The 25,398-nt window shown below is 38.9% G+C and overlaps 1 protein-coding gene across 5 annotated transcripts in view; it reads left to right on the top strand.

Moving 5' to 3' along the window:
* GLI3 (GLI family zinc finger 3) overlaps positions 1-25,398 on the top strand; it is a 138,273-nt gene that overhangs the window by 100,932 nt on the left and 11,943 nt on the right. For 3 of the 5 annotated variants that reach the window (XM_072153335.1, XM_072153336.1, XM_072153339.1), the window contains 3 exons: positions 4,902-5,118; positions 7,018-7,134; positions 8,736-8,876. In XM_072153335.1, coding sequence (XP_072009436.1) covers positions 4,902-5,118; positions 7,018-7,134; positions 8,736-8,876 — 475 coding nt within the window. The remainder of the gene's footprint in view (positions 1-4,901; positions 5,119-7,017; positions 7,135-8,735; positions 8,877-25,398) is intronic. The other 2 variants (XM_072153337.1, XM_072153338.1) reach the window with 1 other exon arrangement.

The following is a 25,398-nucleotide window of genomic DNA, read 5'->3' as shown; positions in this document are numbered from 1 at the left end:
ACAGAGAGTGTAACAGAAAGCCCAAAAGCAGCGGTGAACTGGGCCTTATTCTGTCCTTTCTGTCAAGTATCACAGCATACTGCGTGAGTTTTATAGGAAAGTTTATCCTTCCAACAAAGAATACATGCATTATGATCTTGTTTATCAATTACCGTTTACACATAGTAGCTATTTTTGCATTTTGATCTTGAAGGTCCTTTAGACTTATTAGTTGATACCACATTGAGGAAAATGAGATCAGTCCTGAGGTAAAGTGTTTCTTTTATGGTCAGATCCTCTGGAGGTGTACCAAAGACATCACAATGTCTTACAAAGTCACAAATTGAATTGAAACTAGGGACATTTAATTTACTTTAGTAAATGTTTAGTGAAGTTTACTATTCTCTGACATTTTTTATTGTAACTTCACAGGACTTTTACTTTATAAATAAATTTGGAGCTGAGGGTTAATAGCCACAGGCTGTACCACGCAGTGGAAGTGTAAATTTTGCCTTGTTATTACAGAGGAAAAATTTGTACAGAAGTAGATTGAGATGATAAATTCTCCCCATCTGCAGCTGTCAGTAAGAGTGTAATGAGCTGCCCGTCTTCTAGTGTTTACAGAGGCAGAATAGAGCTACATCTTTCTCCTATTGTTTCTGTCCTTCCCACAAGATTCTGGATTTCCTTTATGTGGATTAGTTCTTCAAATACAAATTTTAGACACCTTTAAAAATCAGCCCTGGAAACGTTGACTGTACTGGTGGTAGCTGTTGAACCCCGCCCCAGCTGTGCTTCATCATCCCTATACATTAATAATCAAATAAATGCAAATAAGTATTCACCAATTTGCGGTTCTCCAGTTGTTGTAGCCATTAGAGCACGTAGGTAGATGAAGCATAAAGAAACTGAGAGCCACAGGATGCAGTCTACTGGTATATACAGTGCTCATAATGTACCATGAAATAAGTGTCTACTGGGTGTTTTCTTCAAGTGCTTAGTGGTTAGAACTGCAGTCTAGCCAAGTTTAAGCTTGACCAAAAGCAACATCTACAAAGAGTTTTCAGGTTCTTTTGAGTTTCCTAGGGACATTATCTTTCCTACCGCACAAAAAAAATAAAAGGAGTATTCAAGTTTTCCAAATTACACCACAAGTAAAATTAGCATTGTGTATGGCACTATAAGCTTTCCAGACATGTCTTTCCTGTTACTCAGCTATCTGTCATTTTGGAGAAAATTCTATTTTAATCAGTTGCAAATGAGACCCAATCTTTGACATCCCAAATTAAGAAATAATTTAAATAAAACGGGTGCAGAGACAGATGCGGCTACACCCCCGAGTTCTCTAAGAAGCTCATATTCATACAGATAAAAGTTTTCTATAAAATTGACTGATTGCTGGGAAACATGAAGGGTAAGTCTGGAAAACTTTATTCACTGCTGTTTATATTTGTCAAGTGATTTAGGAACTGGAAGACTCCCTTTAATTTGGAATATGCTTTTGAGCCATAATGGGGACTATTGTAAGTGATGGAAATATTGGTACCTTATTGCAGAGTATGTTGGTGGTATACAGAATACATCAATAGTAAATGATGAGGATTATGGAAACAACCCACACACATCTTACATGAGGTCAGCAAAGTAGTTCTGTTACTATCTGCATATAAGAGCATTTTTTCCTTTTGTTCTATTCCTCCTGGTCTCAGGAGCCAGATATATAATGACTGTACATGAAATAATTATCAGTGCAGGATAGATTAACGTACAGAATATAGGACCAAAGGTTATTGGGGAAAGAACTTACAGCATTCAAGTCCACCTAAAACAGCAATGAATTGTTACACAAGGTGGATAATTTATGTTAAATTGGGAAAGAAATATTGTATAAATAAATACTAAGCTGTAGGACTCGTGTACATTTGTTCTCTATCAATGCAGAATGATCTTCTAAATCCACACATGACATTGTTTTCCTGCCTTTTAATGAACAGAACAGGGTAGTTACACTTTGTAATATATGTTCAGTGAAAGGAAGATGGAGCATTAAATCATTGTGCTGTGTGATGAATGGTTTGTACTGTACATTGAAGAATAAATTGAAGAAACTGGCATAGAAGTCAGTGAACATGAAATCAGCTATTAGAAGGCAGCTTGTGAACAAATTCTGAAGCTGATATGCATCTTTTGATTAATGTCCTATCAATCATCCCGAGTGGTTACCTTAGCAGAGCCAGCCTGTAATCATTCATAGTTCCTTTCAGGAACACTGGCAGGGACCATAGGCTTGTAATAACTGAACATTATTACTGATTTCCTACTGACTCTTGCAGAGAACAATTACCATGTTCCCCATGTTTGGCTTTGCATTATGAAAAAAAAAGAAACGTAGCACTGAGTTAAATGAAAAGGGTTCTCTTCAAATACCGCCAACATTCTCTTAGGGTATTTCTAATGATATTCTGTACTAAACGGCAAAAAAACTCATGCAAGTCATAATAATAGTAATATAATTACTCGGAATAAGGCCTGTTTTAGGCAGCACTTTATCATGGAGGCTTAATAATGAAAATCGTTGGGATTATTTGTTTTAAGGAGTTAATTTGCTTGTAATTATAAGATGTGTATTTTTTATCTAATGTGGCTGAACCAGAGATGTGTTAATTTATCATAAAAGTGGCGGCTAATCTGGGGGAGGGAAACAAAGCATGGCACTGCCATAGCCCTGCTCAGGACATTTGTGTTCTAGAAATCAATGGGGGAGATTTATCACTGGGTTTTTTGGTGTGCATGTTGCTTTGTTTCTGTGCAGTTTAGACACATTTTTGATTTTGCAGGGGGGGGGGTGTTTGCCTATTTTTTACTCGTGCTCTCAAAGCAGGGCACTTTCACATTGGTGTTGTTTTTCACATCTGTGGTTCAGTGATTTTCATAGATGCCTTACAAAGCCATAGTTTTTAATGGGTGTTTTCACATTGGCTTTTTTTTTCAATGATCCATCCGTCTGTGGAAAAAATTATGAAACATGCCCTATTTCTTGCACGGATGCAGAAGGCAATAAAAGTCTATGGGTCTGCAAAAAACTTGATGAAATCTCTGTTTTTTTCACTAATGAGGCTGAGAAACCATGCGTGATGTTTTTGAAGCAATGCGAAACCTTCAGATTTTGTGGATGCGCAGACAACACGGAAGCATCACAGAGACAAAACGCAACGGTAGTCAAACACCAACAACAATTGGACACTACCCTTACACATACACCTGGTTTTAGTTTAATTCACGTAGGGGTTGGTTGGTGTGACACAGTGTAACAATACCTTGCCTATGCAGTACTTCAATGAAGCTGGAGCGGTACCCCCTGGCTTCATTTGCAAGTGCCATAACCCATGCGCAGTGAAGCCGGGTGTAATATGCTGGCTCTACTATGCATCGCTGCAGGTATGGGGAGCAGACCTAGGTAAGTATAAGCGTCTTTTATTTTCATAACGGGCTCATAGGGACTTGGTATTGGGCGTTTTCTTTCATGCCATATGTCGCATGGAATCACAGCATATCATATGAAATCACAGCAGCCTGCATGAAGAGAAGTAAAAGTTCATGTGGGCATGCTGTAATTTTTTATGTGATCAGATATGTGCATGGGGTACAGTTTGCTGATGTGAAGAGGCTAAAGGACCTATGATAATGTCACCCTGGTCACATGACATTAGGCCACGCCCCTCAACTCTCTCTATAGATCCTTGGATAGTAGGAAATAGTTAACTTTGATTTTATGGGGATGTGAGGAAAACTATTTTTAGCTAAAAGAAGGGTGTCAGATAGTTACTAGGGCTCTATAGGAACCTGCCACTAGCTGTATTTGTGAAAAATGTGGTGTCATGTTCCCTTTAAGGAATCTTCTTACTTCCCTAAAAGGAGACTAGGTGACACAAAAACTGTGCATAACCCATTGTTTCTCTTGTATTAGCCACAGTGCCGACATCTGAATTTCATACCCATGCACAATAAGTATAAGTATCTATGCTTTAATGTAGATGCATATAAAGACAGCAAACTGTACAAAGTCTCATTCCTAGACATATTCAGATACAGATCTACCAAGCCATATCTAGGCAAAGAGATCACTCAATTGTATTTCATGTAGGAACAGCACTAATCATTCCACTGTAGACACCTACTAGGAAAATGAAGAGTTTTCTAAAAAGGGAAAAAGTGAGAATTAAACCTCACATTTTCTTATCTTCCATTAGTGATTAGAGTGTATCACTGGGAACAATTTACTTGAGGAGCATGCAATAAAGAGTGGTTTGGCACTGCCTGCTTGCAGAGTGAAGTCTTTATGCTGTAATATAATTTTCCTCAGAATTGAACCGTAGGCTGAGGAACACAGAGGAGTAATGAAGTGATGACAGGTATTAGCATGCATAATGGGCTTTAATAGACATTTAATGATGTTAAACTGGAGGAGAGAGACGGGATCTCCCATCGGAATATCCCCACACTGAAACACATTGATCAGCAGTCTTACAGCAGATTTTAATGCAAGGAGAACTGACGGAAATTCTTTTTAGGTGACATTCTGGCTGAGCACAACCTTCCATCGCTTTTTTTTTTTTTTTTTTGAAGATGAGTGATATGACATGCGTTGTGTACAAGACACATTTACCAATTGATTTTCTTTCCTGATAATGTGATTTGAAGATTTATGTAGGAGCTTTCTCATTCTATAGTAGAAGATTTAAAGGATCTCTTGTTACACTAGGCATCTTACAAAATCCTGTCTATGTTTCCTTAAAGTGACTTATTTTTATTGCTTGTGCAGGATTTTTATTGCTCACATTGTTATCAATCTACTTTGTAAGTATTGTGTGATACATACGCAACAAAAATAAGGCTAATGTACTTTTTGCATTTGTTTGCAGCCCAGCATTGAGCTTTACATATCCTCCCACCCCGGTGTCCCTGCAACAGATGCATCAACATATAATTAATCGTCAGCATAGTATTGGCTCAGCTTTTGGACATAGCCCCCCACTTATACACCCAGCACCCACGTTTCCAAGTCAGAGAACCATTCCAGGAATTCCCAGTGTCTTGAATCCAATCCAGGTCAGCGTGGGTCCATCAGAGGTCACTCAGGTGAGGTGTTATTCCTAACATATATTCACTTAAAGGGCATATGCTCAGTTGAACACAAATATCCTGTTACTATGTATGTTTCTCTTTAAATAAGGGTTTCTTTGAGTCTTTTGCCAAACATAGACCCTGGCGAAATGGTAGACATTTCTCATATATAACAGAAATTTATGTCCAAATACAATATTTCTTTCCTCCTTTAAAAATCCACATAAAAGCCACATTGGGGCACATTTACTTACCCGGCCCATTCGCGATCCAGCGGCGCGTTCTCTGCACAGGATTCGGGTCCGGCTGGGATTTAAGATGGTAGTTCCTCCGCCGTCCACCAGGTGGCGCTGCAGCGCCGAAAATAATCTTAACGCCCCGGAATGCACCATCCCATAGAAGGTGAAGGTGATCGCTCCCCAAGCGACACATTTTCGGTTTTTAAATGCGGCGGTTTTTCCGAATACGTCGGGTTTTCGTTCGGCCACGCCCCCCCGATTTCTGTCGCGCGCATGCCGGCCCCGATGCGCCACAATCCGATCGCGTGCGCCAAAAACCCGGGGCAATTCATGTACAAGCGGCGCAAATCGGAAATATTCGGGTAACACGTCGGGAAAACGCGAATCGGGCCCTTAGTAAATGACCCCCATTGTGTTTTTGACTTTCCATCTAGAAAGCAATGTAGATGTATTTGCTTTCATTCAAATAAATCTCATTGGATTTTTTTAGATTAATCTTCTAAAAGACTTTTTAAAGCAAAGTTTCTGAATATTTGTTATGGTTACACATCAATTGATTTTTTTTAAGTATGAAAATGCGTTTGCACTCGTGTATAAAAGTAATTTTGCCTGTCCATCCCAAGCTATCACATCAAAGCCCTGGGATGGATTGTAGAGGAGTTATGCGGAGCATACATTATACCCACATATATCATTCTTGTCTAGTCCATTGTTTTACCTCTATATTTTCCCATGTCTTGTACATCCTACATTATGCACATCATTATATTAACATACGGTTCAACTGGACTCCTAATTACTTGTCAATGTAGCCTCCTGCCTCTTGTTTTCATTGGTAATGAACAGCTGTAGACGCCAATCTCATCTCTCAGCATAACCCTTATATACGTCTGCATATAAATCAATGTGATGTATTTTCAGGGGAAATATACTTTTTCATACAAATTTAGACATATATGCTCCTCTAATGCTACGCTGCAGTCCCCAGATTCATGACACCATAGAAAACAATAAGGCAATTTACAAAGCATAAATCTTGCAGACCAGCATCACAAAAAGGTAAAAAGTCACGATATACTCATCAATTTAATTCAAAAAGGCAAACATATGCTGGAGACACTGTATGTGATATTTAATAGATTGTCCTTTGTAAAGCAGAAATTTTAGGAATCAAATTACTCATGTAAAAATTATTCAACATCTTTTAGTTCAATACCACTCTTATAGAGATTATTTTGTCAGCATGGGTACAGACTACAAACAAGCACTGATTCTCCAGTTTCACTTCCTTCCATCTTTTTATTCTTCTCTCTTCTACTACATTTTTTTAGTAGATAGATAGATAGATAGATAGATAGATAGATAGATAGATAGATAGATAGATAAAAAATTGTAAAATGGAAAAAAATGTTCACTTTAAATGAAATAAAATAACATATAGAAAGTGATACGAACTACAGTTGTGCTGTCAGTGGACCAAACTTTGCTGTAGGCAGTGATTTGTGCCAATTTAGACAACTGACCTTGGACTAGGAAACAAAGTCTTTGTGCAGGCCACTATTTCTGTCTGACAGTAGGTCTTTTGACCCTAACTTTTATGATCGTGTACCAGTCTAACCACACTTCTACTGTACGTTTTTTGCAAGTCACAAACTTATGTTACCTTTTGGTTCAGCAGAACAAACCAACAAGTGAGTCTGCAGTGAGCAGTACAGGGGATCCAATGCACAACAAGCGTTCCAAAATTAAGCCTGAAGATGAGCTGCCAAGCCCTGTTGCAGCGAGCTTACAGGTACAGTATTTATTTTTTGTTGCATTAGATTTCTGTCTTACTTTTCTTGTTGAAGATGGTGAATATTTGTAAAGTTTAACTTAACTTTACTATTACAGACCATTTATCCTTAAAATGGACACTGATTTAAAGAATCTTTCTAACCTGGGCAGTCCTATTATATGTGTTCTATTAGGGCATAGGGACATCATAGTGATTTTACTACAGTGAAATGTAGCTAAAATAGCTCCTGCTGTGGCAGAATAAACTCAACAATGTGCTAACATTTCTTGGCTAGTCATTTATTTGGATGGTTCCATGAAGCAGTACATTTCTACAGCAAGGGTCCTATGTTTGCATTCGATGTGTTGGATCCACTGAGCCATTGTTTGGCAAAGCATGAAGGCACAAGGACTAATGAAGGCTGTGAAGTACTCGGCTAGCCTTAGCTAGTGGGGAAGCTTAGTTGAACTGGGGACATACCAGAGTTGGGCTAGAAGCATAGCAGATTTGGATCAATGGAGTTGTAGAGTTGGGCCATCAATGACCAGTGGTGTAGCAAAGTTGAGATGTGCACTAATAATGTAAAATGTATTTAAGTCAGGATAATATGACCATGACTGCTGCTATGGAATAGTAGAAAATTTTGGGGAAATGTGTGGTACATTGGCGTAATAAATAAATGGCTGCATGGAAGTTTCCCACGTTAAGTTGTTCCTTTGGTACATATCTTTAATGTAGTAAAATTCATACAAGAACCTATAGGGTAGCCTAGGTGCTAAGAGAAAATGTGTTAATTATTGAGGTCAGCAGTTTAGAAATCATAAAACTCCACTGAAATACCCATGTAAGTGAAGAAGGGGAGTCCATTAAAATATTAATTTTAAGACAATGGGGGATATTTATCATACGCTGGCGCTCGTGCGCCAGCGTATGATAGCCCCGCCGCTGCAAATTCGCAGCCCGATACATGAAGAGGCTTCTGCCTCTTGATGTATCGGGCTGCCAGCTGCGCAGCGATTTTCCTACGGCAGGCAGGGCCTGGCGTAGAAAAAACCGCAACTGGCGACTTTTCACGTATGAAAAGTCGGCGGCAGCAGCGAGTGCGCAGGCGCGGGCACAGTAACGCCCCGCGCCGGCCCACTCCAGTCCGGCCGCGCCCCCCCCCCGCTCGGCCGGCCGCGCCCCCCCCTTCACGCCCCACTGGCGTGAAGGTGGCAGATTGTGAAAAATAATCGCAAAAGCTAGCAATAAGCTAGCATTTGCGATTATTTCAGGGCCTCTGCACCACTGGCAGTGCGCAGAGGTCCTGATAAATATCCCCCATCGTGTCAAAATGTGTCAGCCATTTGTTATATTTTTGGTATCACAAACGTGTCCAAAATTTAAAATACCCATGTTAAGGATGCAGTAAAATAACAAAGTGTTCTTTTGAGTATAAGCACTGGGATAAAATACATTCTTCACTTAATAATAGCAGGTCTGTAAATATTACTAAATGGATTCAGATAACTGATGGTATGTTATAGTGCAGCAAGTATTTTGAGCAATTAGGCAGATCTTTGTCTCTCCATCTAACCCCATCATAATTTAACATTCCCATCTTTTAACTCTGTGTCTAGGATCAGCCAGATGGAATGACTCTGGTGAAAGAGGAGGGGGACAAAGATGAAAGTAAACAAGAGCCTGAAGTCGTCTATGAGACAAACTGCCATTGGGAAGCCTGCTCCAGAGAGTTTGACACACAAGAACAGCTAGTGCATGTAAGTTAATGGAATTCAGGAACTGGGGTTTGAAAGCTATGTGACCTTTCTCCAGAGAGGTCAGGGTCTTTGACCCAGTGTTGAGTCAAGTTTCTTAGCCAGCAGCATTGCATACTGGGGAGGACTTTATGAGTTTTAAAGAATAAAGGAAAGTCTTAGCCGTGGTGCTTGACCTGTTCAGTCAGCTAAAGCTTACTGCAAAATTCAATAAAGTCTTCAGCAGAGAGTGTAATGGCTCTGATCTTGTAAGCCAGCAAACATTATTTTTTTCTGTAGGAGACTTTGATATTTATTGAGTAATGGTAAGCTGAACATGAATTAATACTAACCTGAAGCCAGGACTTCTATAAACCAGGGCATCTTTTTCTTCTTCACAAATTTAATACATTATTAGTTTTGTTAAAAAAAATAGTTTGCTTTAGACAGAAAATGATTGTTGACCCTCACATCCTTCGGACCACCTCTCAGCTCAATGTCGTAGAGTCTTCTTCTATCGCTAAGCAAAGGGGAGGGGAGAACATACTTTTCATGTTCATAGAAAATTATGCAGAAGACGAAATGAAGCAGCACAATAATATTCTCCTCTTCAATGCATAAAACAATAATCTGCGTAGAGCTGGTACTGCTGGCTCATAGTGTGTATGACAACAGTAATAATTGTGAGAATATAAATCTATGCCCCAGATTGGATTTATCTGGCAATCTCTGTGCAGCGCTGCGTAATCTTTGTGCGCTATATAAAAAATAAAGGTATAATTAAAGGAAGGATATATCAAGAAGAGTAATATAACAGTTATGCCCTGATTAAAATTCTTATTGGCTGGACTTCCCAAGAATAATTCTTCTGTAAAGAGAGGATCTGGGTGATGGGACTGTTCTGCAGAGCATGTGTGTTCTTGTCCTACAGTAGTATATGGCGCCTGGAATATGGTACTGCTCTGAAAATTATCCAGTTAAAAGCAGCTTGGCTTCCCTAATATTAAAGGGATGGATCTGATAAAGGCTCAAATAACCTCCTGCTTTCTGAAAATTCCTGTCTGGTAAATACTTAAGTGAAGGTTCTGAAAGAGAATCATAAGAACAGCAGGTGGCACCATAGACAGTATTATCTTTACACAGGAGCACTTACAAAATTCTCCATGTAAAAAATTATGTTTATGGTGAAGTGTAACCCCCCCCGCCCCTCCACCCTTTGCACCTCCAATTAGTTGGCATATTGTATGCCAGAAGAAAGCACTGAAATTCTGGGGGTATGTGTGTAATTATTGGTACTTTCCCTTTTTCTCACAAAATCACACTGCTTTATATGAGATCCCATCACTTTAAGGCCCTTTCTATACTTGCATTTTTCATGCACGTGTTCTGCGCGTGCTTTTGACATGCAGAACTTGCATTGCACTCTGACCCATTGTAATCAATGCGCTTTTTCAGACTTGCATTTTTTTTCACGCGTTTAAATCTCAACATGCTCTACTTTTGCAAGTCACACGCGTGAAAAACTCACCATACAAGTCTATGGTGACGCATCAAAAATGTGTTTTTCACACATCAATTGCTATTGAAAAGATAGAGCTCCGGCCTGAGTAATTTTCACACGCGTTATCTGCGCTTGAAAAACGCATTGAAATTTGCATAGATCCAATTCACAGTACTGGTCACCCCACCAATAACCTATGCTATGTTGATTTCAAATATGCCTTTGTCAGAATTCTGAATCATTTTAGCACTTTAGAAAACGTTATTTCACAATACTCCCTGCCAGGACCGTGTGGTTAGTCCCAGGGGCAGCAGCCAAGCGCATTGTGTCGGCAGGAGAGGGAGATTTTGTGGAGTAGAGGAAGAATACATGAGGAGACTGAGACACAGACACAACGGATGCTGCAGGGGCAGTTTTATAAAGTTTTATAAAGTGCTGAAATGATTCAAAATGCTGACAAAGGAATTTTTGGAATCAGCATAGTTTAGGCTATTGGAACCTGTCACCAGCTAAAAATGACATTACTGGTGATTGGTTTGCTCTAAGTTACAATACAGCCAAAAAGCTATAGAATGCACCTTACATCTGAATGCTTTGACACTTATTGTTTTATTCAAGAGGTTGTCCAGTTTGCTCAAGTTTACTCCTCTTTGTTTTACCAGGCACTATTCCTCTCCATTATTTTAATTAATTTAGTAGAGCTGCAATACCAGACACAACCTGCTGCTTTTATTCTCTATATGTAGACAACCCTTTGTGTCATATGTACCGTATATTGACTTATTTCTCTCGATATAATCTCATAAATCTGCATGATTTCAAAATGATCAAAGAAGTAACCATAATGGCCCTGCCATCATATATCCAGCAGTCTTAATGTAGCATTATGCCATTAGATGTGAATAAAGTAACTTACTTTAAAACTTGATGCCATTCCACAAAGGGACATATAAGAGCTTCATTAAAAAAAAATACAACAGTTGATATAATGAAGCTTTCATGATATATTAATCGTCAGCGCATCCTTACTCCCTGTCATATTTACAGCGCCTATCCATTGTTAGTTAACAGCAGGATTCATGATTCTCCATGGTTGTCTATCTAGTGTGTGACAGTACAGGCTTCCCGCTATAGCAAGTCACTATCTATAATTGATATCCTTCCATGGAATGGGGTATAGGCTGCAACAGCAGAGTTTTGCTGAGCAGTTTTAAATCCTGCCTCTTGTCCTGACATGGTTGTGAAACATTCTGCTGAAATATAAGCTGCGTTTTAACCTGGTGAAGCAGACACATCCTGTAACCTAAGTATAAGCACGGCACAAATAAAATAAAACAATGTTTGCTGCCCGCTTTGCCACCTATAATGCAGCATGCTCATCGGCTACATGTGGACACTGTTAATGCATGTTGGGGCAGCTAGGAAGAGAAGAAGAATTATGTGTATTATTACATAAATACCAAATCCTAGAAACAAACAAATGATGTCTACTTATAGGAATATTCCCATTATCTATATGTATCACTGATCCAAAGGTCCTCCACCTGACATATCTGATCACTCAAACATCCTGGCAATCCTATTTGTTCTCCATGCACAGTTTAAATGGAGTGATCATATGTACTCCTTTCATATGTACTCCAAGTCAATAGAATTGATGGCATTAGTCATCACATAGGGGGTCATTTACTAAGGGCCCGATTTGCGTTTTCTCGACGTGTTACCGGAATATTTCCGATTTGCGCCTATTTCCCCTGATCATTGGCGCACGCGATCGGATTGTGGCGCATCGGTGCTGGCATTCACGCGACGGAAATCGGGGGGGGCGTGGCCGACCGAAAACCCGATGGATTCGGAAAAACCGCCGCATTTAAAAAAAAAAATGTGTTGCGGAGCTGGCACTTACCTTCACTAGGAATAGGCCGCTGAACTTGAGTGCTTTCCGATGCTCTACAGCGCAGCAGCGCCACCTGGTGGACGTTGGAGGAACTGCCTTAATGAATCTGGTTTTTGAGTGGCTGGTGATACACCTTTGGTGATCAGTGTTGATTGTGAGCTAGCCACATAGTATTGGATAGTGCTTGGTTACGTTTTCATGGCTATCTCTTACACTGCAAAAAAGCAAACATCTGGGGAAGCAGCAAAAAGCCCCTCCACCCTCAAATAGACAGTTCTGTGTGTAGTCTCACTTCAAGACTCTCCAGATACTTGTTTCCATTCCTGTGGTGTTTAATTTATGGAGTGTTGGCCATACTTTGAGATTTTCCCTGGCTTTGAAACAAGGTCAAAAGACAGTTGGACTCAATTAATCTTCCTCTTGTTTTCTGGACAAGTTTTGTGCGTTGCATTAATTCAGTTTAGCATTAAAAACAATTGTTGCTCCACTGTTCTTTTTTCTGCGCCGAGGGCTGGTTACAATTATCTAAAGTCATCTGGAATAGTTTATGTTCTCCGGCAGTTGCCCCACATTAGCCCCAATATTCTCCTCTCATTTTTACTGGGAAAGAAGCTGAATATTTCCAGTACTCAATCTACTGTTTTCTAAAAGTTTCATAAATACGATCTGCAGAGCTATCACTTAAATGAACACAGTTAAACAAATATCAACGTTTTTTGCTGTGGCGTATTTACAGGTAGTAGATACATTGTGGATTTTCTCATTTAGTGGTGCACATAGATAATCTGCGGAATATCCAAGTGGCAGAAATTTGGTTAATTTGCTTTAGCAATAAGTGACAGCTGCAATTTAGGGCTCATCACACAAATATAGTGGTGTAATGTGGTGGGTGCATTTTAAAGACTGGACAATTATGCATTCACATGAGACCACCAAGCAGTATTGTAATCATGTGTTCAGTATGGCGCAGGGATGCGAGAACTCCTGCATCATACATAACTTTGGAGCATATTTTGGAAAGGTGGAACATGGCCGCCATATGAGTTATGTTTCACAGACCAAACACTTGTGTAAATAAATAGTTTATCCTGATCCATTTGGCTTTGAGGCATTATTATGGAATACATTAGATAGGTTTGCACAAAATGCTAGTCATCCTTAGAATGCAAAATAGCAAAAGAAAACATCCATTTATTACTACACCTTACTGTCAAACATAAAAGTTAAATGGCCCACATTTATTAAAAGTGTGTAACTAAGAAGTTATCTAAATGAAAAACTGCACACAATGGTGTAGTAGTGTGCTTTGCAACTGCATGAAAAAAATTGCATAATATACAGAATATTGAAACTGTGGCGCCATTTTTCGTGCTGGTCTTGATAAATTGGGTGCATGGTGTCGCTACAATTGACTCAAAGGACTGCAGTTAGTTCTGGTATAGTTGTAAATCTGTTATAGGCTAATGGCGAGACCTCTTGAAGTAAGTGTCCTGTGTAAAAGCATCTTTATCTTCCGTAATTCTGTGTTCTTTCAGAAGATTTCAGGAGAACCAGTAAAGATCCTGTAGAATGTGAAGTTCTGTGTGCTTTGTGTAGTTCCTTGTGTTTAGTGCAGTTATTTGTACACAGGCCGGCTGACTACATATCTGATCTGCAGAATGTATGGTTGGTGTGTCTGCATAGAAGAAATGTAGAAATCTGTAGTGTAGGTATGGGACAGACGTATCACCAGGCCTAGACACTGCAGTTTTTCAAGAAAGATAAGTATTCAGGCTGAAAATGAAACAAAGCTCTGACTGTATTCCTCCTTGTGTTTAGCAGAGATAAACTTCACTGGAGTCTCAGTGCTGCTCCTGGCAGAAGCTTTAATTGGTAAAATGCAGATTTTTTTTTTTGATCAGGAGAGGATTACTGCTCTTATCAGTATAAAGCATCTTATTTGAAGATGAAAAGGCTTCACTGAATCACAGATGCCAACATTGTTGCAAGGCGCTGTGGCGACTGACATCTCCAATGAAACTGTGATTTATTAGTCTATACTGGCCAGCCTAGCCTTAGTAATCTAGTGAAGGTCCCGCTGATTTGCAAATTTTTCTAAACAATTTGCTTTTTATATACAATTCCCTGCTAATATTTCCCGAAATGACGGAAAGAAAAAAAATAACTAACAATGAATTGAAAAGTGTGCTGAGATTTTTAGGATCTGAACGCCAGTCACTGCTCCCTCACATCTATCTTGGTGGTTCTTTTTCCTTGTTGTCTGATAAGCTAGCAAAAGAAAGATTAATAACAGTGCCTTGTTGCTATCAACAGCGTCTTGTCGATTCCCTGTAAGAGGCCTGTCTGCTCAGCATGGAAATTATTGATTAAATAAGAAGTGTCATTAGGTTGTGAGTTGATCCATAATCACAAACAGCAGCGGACAGTAAGATGCGCTGCCATGAATCATGCCTTCTGCCTAACTCGTTTATATTGCTGTGACATCCGTACCTATTAGGAACATCCATTTCATATACGTGCCAGCAAAAGAAGAACAACACTCAAACATGGAGCAGCTTTATATGACAGAGACGAAGCCACATCCAGGAAGAAGGACAGAGGGTGGCAGTACTTTGTTTGGAGGATTGCCCACTAAGAAAGGACTTTATTGATCACAGAGAAAATGAGATGGTTCCAACACTTGTATTCCTTTTTTTTTTTAAATTGGTCTCACTTCACTTGTGATGGGGGATGAGAACATACATCATCTTTTGTGAGGAAAGCGTGTTGTGGTATTTGTGATCATACACAGGCCAGGATTCCTGCTGAGCTATTCTTTGTGGTATGTACATCGAAATGCAGGATTTATAAATAGCTACTAAAAAATGTTTCTAAAAAAAAACTGGTGTTCTGCTTACACTTAGAGCTCCAACAGGAAAGTTTAACAATGGAATACATTACATGTCTAAAAGCGCACGCCACAAATCGTCTCCTCTGACGTAAAGCGTCATAAATCTCAACTTTTACAGATAGAGATAAAATCCATTGCCTAGAATCAGAAGCTTACATTTCACTACAGAGACTCAAATTTCCTTTGCTTTACAGATAGAAAAAGTCTTTCTCTGTGCCAAAATGCATTGTAGGACCAGAGACGGCCAGTAAAGTAAATCAGTGGGAAGACACGAGGACAAACAGATCTCACCCAGATAACTGAACCATAAATGTATGTCACCAGAACCACCCAGACTTGTGCCATTACCTATTATTCCCCTGAATAAATTGGCATTATTATTACGTTTCCATAATTTTTCACAGCAATGTGTCCCTATAAAGTTTAATATTATCAACACTGACATTCTTAGAGTTTATATTATAGAGACATCCCTCCTTCAGCTGTTACCCAGATGTCAATGCAGTCTCAGGTATCGGGTCCCATTTAAGTATAAAAGATTATGAAAAAATCTATTTTCTATCCATTGCAATGTCCCCTCTGAAGGATGATGATCACTTGAAGCCTTGTACTCTAAGAATTGGCAGACAGTTTTCTTTTGAATGATAAAAAGGAAATGTGATTTCCAAAAAACTTTCAACAGTTCATCCTACAGTTTGATACCGGTCAACAAGCTGTTTGGATGTTTGGCAGCAGATGACACAGGCTACAGGGAAAAGTGTAGTTGTACAAGCTTCAAATATCAGAGAGGGGATACAATGGTGTGAGCAAAAATTAAAGAGGAAGTTCAAACCAAGGTTCGTTCAAGAACCTTTGTATCTTTACTGAGGAAAATCATTTACATTGGTAACCCAACTTATTGATTGGGTTATTGTCTTTCATCGTCATGATACTGATCATCAGTAGGCATGCACATATATTTTTTTATATTGAGGGATGCTCAAACCACTACAAAATGCCTTTTTTCTCTTAAGACCATCTTTCAATGATGACATATTTTCCATTTCTGGGACAAATCATCTCATTTCCATTTGAAATGAGGTGATGGCTTTCTGGTGACGTTTTGTGGCTACTGTGAATGTCACCTAAGTGTGAACGATGCTGTGAAGCATACTCGTAATGCAAAGTTTTGGTTCTTACCAGGTTTTTAGTTCAGGTCCGAGTTTGGCCAACAATACCCCCACTGCTGCGCCATTAAAAAACCCTCATAAGTAACATTCCCAACCAGTACTGGCAAAAGTAGCCACCAGTATTTAAGTCGCTGTGGCCAAGAGACAACCCCCTCCCAAAATGGGGCTAGTGTTGATGTGCCTTCAGTTGCGGGAGTTCAAATGCTGTAGGCGACTTTACCAGTGACATTTAAACAGTTACCACCCTCATAGATTGGGGGTGTTACTGCTGGGTGGTTCGGGTACAGATTTTGTACCTGGACCTGGACAGTTTTTGAAAATTCAGTTCATCACTATTGAACAGTTATGCTTTCCAACAGCGAAATTTCCTATTATATCACGATATGTTGGATTAATAATCCCTAGCAAAAATATGATACATGTGAGACGACCCTCCCAAAATGACACAAGTGGTGATATTCCTTCATCCGTAGGAGTTGCTGCTGACGACTTTACCAGTGGCATTTAAACAGTTACCACCCTCATAGATCGCGGGGTGTTACTGGTGGGGGTTTGGGTACAGGTTTGGTACCTGGATCTGGAGAGTTTTTTTTAATTCTATTCATCACTAGTGTACAATTATGCTTTCCAACAGCGAAATTTCCTATTTTATCACAATGGGGCTCATTTAGGGTCCGCGGACCACACAAACGTTGGATATTCCGTCGATTACCGTTTTACACTGCATTTAAAAGGGGATTGTGCCGCACGCGTCGTCTTTCATGCGACTCAAATCGCGGGACGGCTGTCAGACGATCCAACGGATTCGAACTGAGCGCAAGATTTGACATTTGAATTTGTGTTGCAAGCCATGCACTTACATGCAACGGGAAGAAGATGGTGAACTCCGGCAGACCTGAGCGGGGAAGCGACACTAGCAAAAAATTGGGTGCACGATCTTAGAGAATTGCGCTGGAGTCCATGATTGTCGGACAAAGCATTGCGGGGATTGCGCAAGGGACGGGTAAGTAAATATGCCCCAATATGTTAAATTAATAAGCCCCAGCAAAAATATTATACATATGATTACTTTATATTTATTTTCCTTAATCCTCAAGACAAAGAAATATTCTGTCCACTCCCAACTTCTTTGTTTTCCGTCAAAGAATCTATTTCCCTCTCGTGTTTCTCTCTTGTTGTCATGTTGTCCCCATGCTAACCTAAAGCTGTTACGATTTCATCCACATCCCAGACTCATTATCCATGGTTCATCGCTTACAAAGCATATCAAGAAATTATTACATTGCGACTTAAGATGTTTCCAAGATTTTAATCCATTCACTCATCACGTCTCAGCTAGACGTTGCTACCTCCGCCAAACTGGCATCATATTAAGCTGTCTGTCCCGTCTCCAATCCACTGAAAATGGGATTGTAAGACATGCCCAATTCACTCAGCATATATCATAGCACTCTAGAGTAAAGGATTCTCTGGTGTTTTATTTCCATGCAAACTCAAGGAGGCAGTTGCAGATTAAATAGGTTGTGATGGAAGATCATGAACTGTGTGCAATATGCTGAAACATGGTTGTGGATGTGTTAAGCAGATTTAAATAGGATGTGTTGTGTTTTAGTTAGCTAGTTATGTGTCTGCCAGTCTACAAATTCATGTAAATTATAGAAGCAAAGGAATCCCTAGAACACAGAAACAAGACTTGCCATTGTTAAAAAAGAGAAGACAAACTTGTTTTGGTTATTCAAAGATGTTTAGCAAGGTGGTAAGGGAAGCTTGACTTGGTGGTAAACTCTCCACCTCCCTGACTTTATAAAACCAATTAACATGTCACTTCAAAGTTGATTTTCTGGATGATGCCACCACCCTGGGCCATGAAAGAAATACTAGAAGCTGTTCAGCTGCTTGTTAACATCCTGGTATTTGTTTATTAGGTCAATTTCTGATGACAGGTTCCCTTTAAGTTAAAGAGAATCTGTCAGTGATATTGACCATACAAAACTGGTAGGTATTGACCCCAAATACCTCTGTAGTAATACCTTTGTGTATGTTGTAAGCAATGACAGGACAGTAAACAGTGAAATCATATCCTGCTCTTCAGCTCTTGCAAGGGTTCTGCCCACTACTACTCCTACAAAAGCATTTTGGTTTCATGTTTTCAGCTGTCACTCAGAGCAGAGGGGAGGGACTATAGAACAATTCATTGCAAAAAGCAGAAAGCTCTTAAGGCTGAAAGACCCACCAATTGGACTTGCTGGAGCTGCAGACCTGGGTTAAAAATTCCCTTTTCACAGTCCTCCTACTACTTAAAACACACGCAACAGCCCTTTAGAGCCTATACCTAGCATACACTGCAGTTTTTTATGATCAGAACTGACAATGCATTCATTAACTATAAGCTCAGTTATAGAATTGGTTACATTTGTTACAAAACAGTTTTTTTTTTAATTTTTACTACTATGAAAAACTCTTCTTGTGCAAACATTTTTTGTAGCTTCCTGTAATGTTTTAGCCCTTATCTCTTTCGCTTTACTGATGACTAATATCTCTTCTCCTCACTCATCGCCTCCACGCCGTGTGCTCCCACAGGAAATACTTGCCAGGTTATTGAAGCTCCACAGGCCACAACAAACAACCCACATGTCGGCCCCTCAAACAGCATTGTATAAGGGTTTGATTTTTAGGAATGGCTTTATTTTGAACTTCATGACTCTAATGGCTAATTTGGTCAGGAAGATTTTTTTTGCCTCTTAGAGCATAATACAATAATGTTGCAGAAGGAAGGTGTTAGTTACAGAAACTTTGTTTGTTCTTCAGTTAGCACTATGTTTCCCTAATCTGTACAGAACCTATACATTAGCTCTTTCATGATTTGTGATGGTGAAATGATCATTTCCTTCAAATGGAGTTATGGATCCAGTTGGTAAGCCACTATGATCTTCTAAACTTCATTGATTTTCTTTTTTAGTTTAGCTCCAGATGCTGACCTGTACAGTATCTGTATTCATGTTGTGCTCTGATGTAGTTTATTAGCATGGCTAAGTGAATCCTGGACTTCACCGCACGATACATATTGTGCCAAGTGTAAATAGTGCCAAGTTGATGAGACTTTGCAGACCAGCACTTTTGATTCCTATAATAATTTTACTGAATTCCTCTATGTTGGAAATAAGCAATAAAAACCCACAATGTGCTACGTGTTTGAAAACAGGACTAAGTAAACCTGTTTTAGACCTGGCTGATCTCCCTAACAGTATCCTGTCTGCCTTTTCTGCAGGAAACGGGTTCAGCTCCTTTCCCAGGGTATGTTGGCAGCAGTTAATATGAGATTTCTGGCCATGTATGTCTTAATGTACAAAATATGAAATGTGGCATTGCCATCTGTTTTATCGCACCTTGTAAAGTAATTTACGGTAACTAGTTTTTAGCTGTCCATTACTTATTAGCAGCTCATGGCAAAATATGTATTACATGCTACAAACCCAAACTTTCCCTCCTGAAAAAGTTTATATTTTTTGGGGGGTGGGGCGTTGGGTCATACTTTGTAAAGTTGAGTTATTAGCATTAATAACTCTGATTTAGTTGACTGACTAAAACAGGACATCCTGTTACTTAAATGGGTTATTTGGAAGTTGAAAAACATGGCAGCTTTCTTCCATAAACAGTGACATACTTTACCACACTCTCTCTGTTATAGCTCAGATGTAGCAGAGCTGAACATATTTGTTATACCTTAGGTCATAAGATGATCTCATAGTCTCTGATCAGTCTCTTCACTCTTTCTCTATGTGTCAGATTCTAGTAGAATGTTTAGAAGCTAAATAAAAGTGTAGATAAACCTGTACCTTGATAATTTAAGCACATTGTCAACACACAACATCTCATAGCACAGAGTGTCTGCTTAGAGAGTCCACGTCCACACTATAGCATTTTACAGTGATCATCACTGAGTTATAAGATCTAAAACAGCAATAAAACTGAGTAAAATTGTATACTAAGGCTTTAAAAATGATATTTATTGTGTAAATAGCACTTGGGGATTCAAATTTGAGAACTTTCTTTCATGGACAAACCCCTTTAACTCTGTGACAACCTTGGGCTGAATAACTAGGGTAGAAACAAATATAAGTAAAAACGAATTTCTATTAAACAGGAGAGATAAATAGAACTTGTATAGCATCAAAATTAAGAAAGCAACTAAAGGTGTGCAGCCCAAATGTCCATAAAAAAGAAATTCTGAGAGGCAGCAATTCCTGTACAAAATGCACACTCCAAAATTCAGGTTCCTCTCAAAAATCTGTAATGGAGCCAGACAGTGAATGCATTGTGTTGGTGCTCAATAGACTGTAGACAACTCCGCTGCAATGAAGAGAATAAGGTTGAAATGAAATAGTGTAGAACTTACAAGGTCTACATAAAAATTGTACTATTTTTGCACTTATTTTTCTAATCCTAGATGACATTTAAAGGTGTATTCCAGGAATATGATCGTCTAAATTGCTGCTGCCAGACATCTGCTGGAAGGAGATTGTGAAGCCAGTGTCTCTACTCTGCTAGTCATTAGAGATACCGAATCGGTGTAAAGTTCTAGCTATATAACTGTTTCTTGTTTTCAGCCATTTTTTGTGGTTGCTATGTTATAGGATAGAAAAACTTTAATAGAGCTAAAAATTCAGTCCCCTTACAGCATCTGTTTTCATTAGTCATTTATAAATCAGATTACCCCGAACAACAGAACTAGAAGGTTTCAATAGAATTTAGTCTTAAATTGCGACAGTGACCTTTTTCAAAGCCCAATAGTGTTTGCAGACAAAAACACCTTGAAGCATAACATTTGCTACCCAGTTTCTATGTTCTTGCCATAAACATGTGAAAACTTTAAATTGGTAATAGAATTTCATGATGTGTGGAAATAATTACGCTCACCTTGGACCAATGCAAATGCTTTATAAAAATGTCAGCACCGTGTGGAAGAGATTGGCAAGGCTCAGTCTGTCAGCCAGACTCGAGGTGTTATAGAAGAAGTTTTTTTTTCCATAACACCAGAATGAACCATATTAAGCTATTAACTTTCCACCTATCAATACTTGAATTTAGCTGGAATTTATTTTTAATACCTTTTGAGAAAATTCATAGCCCCATAAAAGTGTGTTTCTCGCAAATAGAAGCATATGTAGAATGTCTCACCATTAAAGCTGCATATTTTCCCTCTCTTGATCCTAAAATTGCCTTAGGTTTATATGGAAAAAAGGGCAACATTTTTCCTACAGTATATATTTACCCAGTAAAACCGATACAGATTGTATATTAGGCGACATGGTGCTGATTGTTTTGGGTAGAGAGTTTATTACTTTTGCCAATGATGTATTGCGGAGCTCTGTAGATGTGTGTTTGGAAAAGCACCTGATGGTGGAATGAAACACTTCCCTTTATCCCATTTCTTTGGCAAGTTAAATATGAATCTGAAACTCGCTGAACAAAAAAATTTGTCCACATCAAAGCAACACTGACTTCATGACTGGCACAAACTGGAATTGATGCTGCGATATAACATAGAGATTGCAAGACCAGTGCAGAATTGGGTTTTTTTTTATCAAGGCAGTTGAGTTGTTCAGGATGAGAAAAAGGGATCTGTGTTGTCACAGAAAAATTCTGGAGATGAATAGACCTTAAACTGCAGGATTCAAAATACTTTACCATATTATTTTCTATGGGTCATGTAAAACAGGATCCCCACAGATCGGGAGGTGGAGAACCAGGGAACTTGTAATGTCCTGCACAATAGGGAGGGGGAGAAGGGTTAGAAGCACCCGCTCTGTGTACAGGTTGTGTACTAAGAGCATAGACATATGGGCTCTGTCTTATAGTAACTGGCAAAATCTTACTTCCTGACTCTGGCTTATAGAGTCGCATGGACTATATTTTTAGTCTAGTTCAGTATTTTTTGTGATTTCTGTGTAAGTAATTCCCTAAAAGTTAAAAAATAAATACTATTGTTTACGTATAGAAAAGTTATACATTTTCTAATAAATAAATTCATTTATGGCTTTCTAGATCTCTGCTAAAAATCTTCATAGTTTACTTCCTGTGGATTCAAATCTGCCCGTGGTCATGTGATGTCACACAGGTGCGCGGCTAGTTGTATCACACAGCTCTCATTACTCTCTGTGATGCTAACAAGCTGTGCACCTGTGTGACATCACATGACCATGCACTGATCTTTATCCACTAGAAGAAAGCAATAAAGCTTTTTTTTTAATAGAAGGACAGCACACAGAGATCTAGAAAGCCATTCGGAAGTATATTTAAAAATTGTATAACCTTTGATTTTACAAACAATAATATTTATTTGATGAAATTTGAACACCCCTTTAAATCCTCTAAAGTAGAGCTCCACTTAAGGTTAACCCTTTTGACCCATCTCAGCTTTGCTATATATTCCCAGTGCTGACGCAGTCATAGTTCTGCTTTTATAAAGAAAAAAAGAGAAACTAAATGCATCATTCAGAGCCTCTCTATAGTCCATGGAGAGTACATGGGCCAACAAAGTGCAGTTCTCAAGGGAAGAATGTCACATCATAAATATCACCTCCTTAACTAGCTTCCTGTTAGACTCCATTTCTTCAGGCACAGCACAGGATGGTCATGGAACGTGAAACAGCATCACATTGCTACAGGCTTCCCAGTCGTGTTGACAGAGTCAAAAAGACAAACCCAGCAACACCGCTATGAAAGCAAGCACTGTAAACCTAACACTAACTTGCTTGAGGAGAAAGCTTGTTGCTGAATCACTTTATTTTCTATGGGTTATATAGACCTATGAGTGTATACATATCTGGATAATGCAGTGGATAAGCATATAGGTCATATTTCTGGCAGAATATCGTGTCATGTCAGATTGGACAGTTGCAATTTTTTGGTGCAGGTATTTTTTTCACATCACACACACTTGAAAATTCCATTACACTATAGTATTTGCTATATATGTTCAACGTTTCTATGCGAGACATATTCTTTCAGGTGCCCCCATGTGTTTTTTTACCCTCTTATGCTGTCTATTTCTGCATTTGTATTTTACATCTGTAGAATAGTGTTTCTATAGAAAGTAGTTCCATCTATATTATTCATAGATTATATTACAAGTTCTTCACTGGCCTATATGACATGATGGCACTGTGTTTTTTGAAGTTCATTACAATATCCACATTTCTCCAGTATAATACTGAATATATTGTTGTGACAAGAAGGGGAACATGGATTATGGATAAGTGTATTTTTCTGAATAGATACCTTTGGAACAAGTCCCTGCGGGAGCATATCTTCTTCTTGGGGTCAGGAATGTTGTAAGGTAGATTTGACTTCTCCAGGATATTGTGTCTGTCTCTGTACATTTAAATTGCCACAGAAAGCTCTTTGGAGGATAGTGCAGTGTTTTCTTTGTACAAGAGCCAGGGATTTTCTTCTCTTTTGGGAATTCTCAGACTCGTATTTAAACATACAAACCAAGCATGTTTAACCTATTGACTGTTATGTGCGGGCAGCTGCAAAACCAGCGGATAAAAATGAAAGTCATGCTCTATTATGAAATGAGGGCAAGAGTATAAACTACCCTGGTAACACAGCTTCACTTTATCTCAGGGATTCAAAAGCTTGACAGGTAGAATGATCGGAGACCCTGGAAAACCTGACAAACACACACAATTGTCCCTTGTTCCAATAACTCTTTTGTTGCAGTCAGTTATTTACAGAGAGGTCCTCTGTTACTAATATTATACAGCACTCACACAGATTTATATAGGATGACTGGTTCTGTGGTAATGTATACTATGTAGCAGTGATGCATAGGCTACTTGATGAGCAGTGGAATGTATTCTATTGTCGGTTGTGATTACCTGAGCTTAGATGTGCTTTCTGCCATGGTCAAGCTGCTTGTATGGCCATAGGACACAGGTGAATATAGTGTCGATAATAGACGCTTCTTGTCTACTGTAGCTTGCACTAATTATTTCAAGGATATTTCTACCAATTCTAAAAATAAAAAAAGAAAACCCACAACTTATTGAAATTGTTTCACATTATTCCAGGAGAATTAGATAGATACACATATTCTAGTATTTAATGATGTTTTACATTTTCCTCCATTTGTAATACTGAAACTCCAAATTTCAAGCATTGTGCTATACCACTTTATTGTAATAAGATTCTTTGTATAATAATCTTATTTATAAATAGGATTTTCAAAATGTTCAAAAACACTGCGGATCATTGGAAACAGTGATAAAATGAAAAATGTAAATCCATACTTCCAGCATCATCACTCTTGCGTTTCGCATGTGGCTTGCGGCTTGCTGCGGCCATCACTGCAGCCAATCACTGGCCTTAGTAGTATACATCATGGGATCACTTGCCTCAGTAGTATGTATGATCACTGGCTTCAGTATTCACTGGCCTCAACATTATGTATAAAGTAATCACTGGCCTCACCATTATGCAAAATGTAATAATTGGCCTTAACATTATGCATTATGTGATCATTGGCATCAGCATTATGCATCATGTGAACACTGGCCTCAGCATAATGCATCATGTGATCTCTGGCCTAAGTATCATGCATCATGTAATCATTGGTCTTAGTAATATACATCAGTATTATGCATCCTGTGATCATTGGCCTTGGTGATCTCTGGCCTAAGTATCATGCATCATGTAATCATTGGTCTTAGTAATATACATCAGTATTATGCATCCTGTGATCATTGGCCTTGGCATTATGCATCATGTGATCACTGGCCTCATTAATACGCATCATGTGATCATTGGCCTCAGTGATATGCATCATATTATACAGGCATGTAATTGCCATAGCAATGTAAGTACAGACAAGTGCAGAGGATCGGAGTAGTGGCAATAGAATTAAATTGCCAAGCATACAGAGAACCTTTTATATTTTCATCAGAATTCCTGATGGTGGGAAACATTTTGAATATCCCAGAAAAACCTTTTAATTGTGTTGTGTTGCCCGGGATGTAATATATGACTTCACATAGTGGCAGTGTTACAAATATATACTAATAACATCCTGACATTATTTTATTGGG

Source organism: Engystomops pustulosus, chromosome 5, assembly GCF_040894005.1.
Source record: "Engystomops pustulosus chromosome 5, aEngPut4.maternal, whole genome shotgun sequence".
NCBI lineage: Eukaryota > Metazoa > Chordata > Amphibia > Anura > Leptodactylidae > Engystomops > Engystomops pustulosus.
Note: the sequence above shows the minus strand (reverse complement) of the source record. Positions and strands in the feature narration are given on the sequence as shown.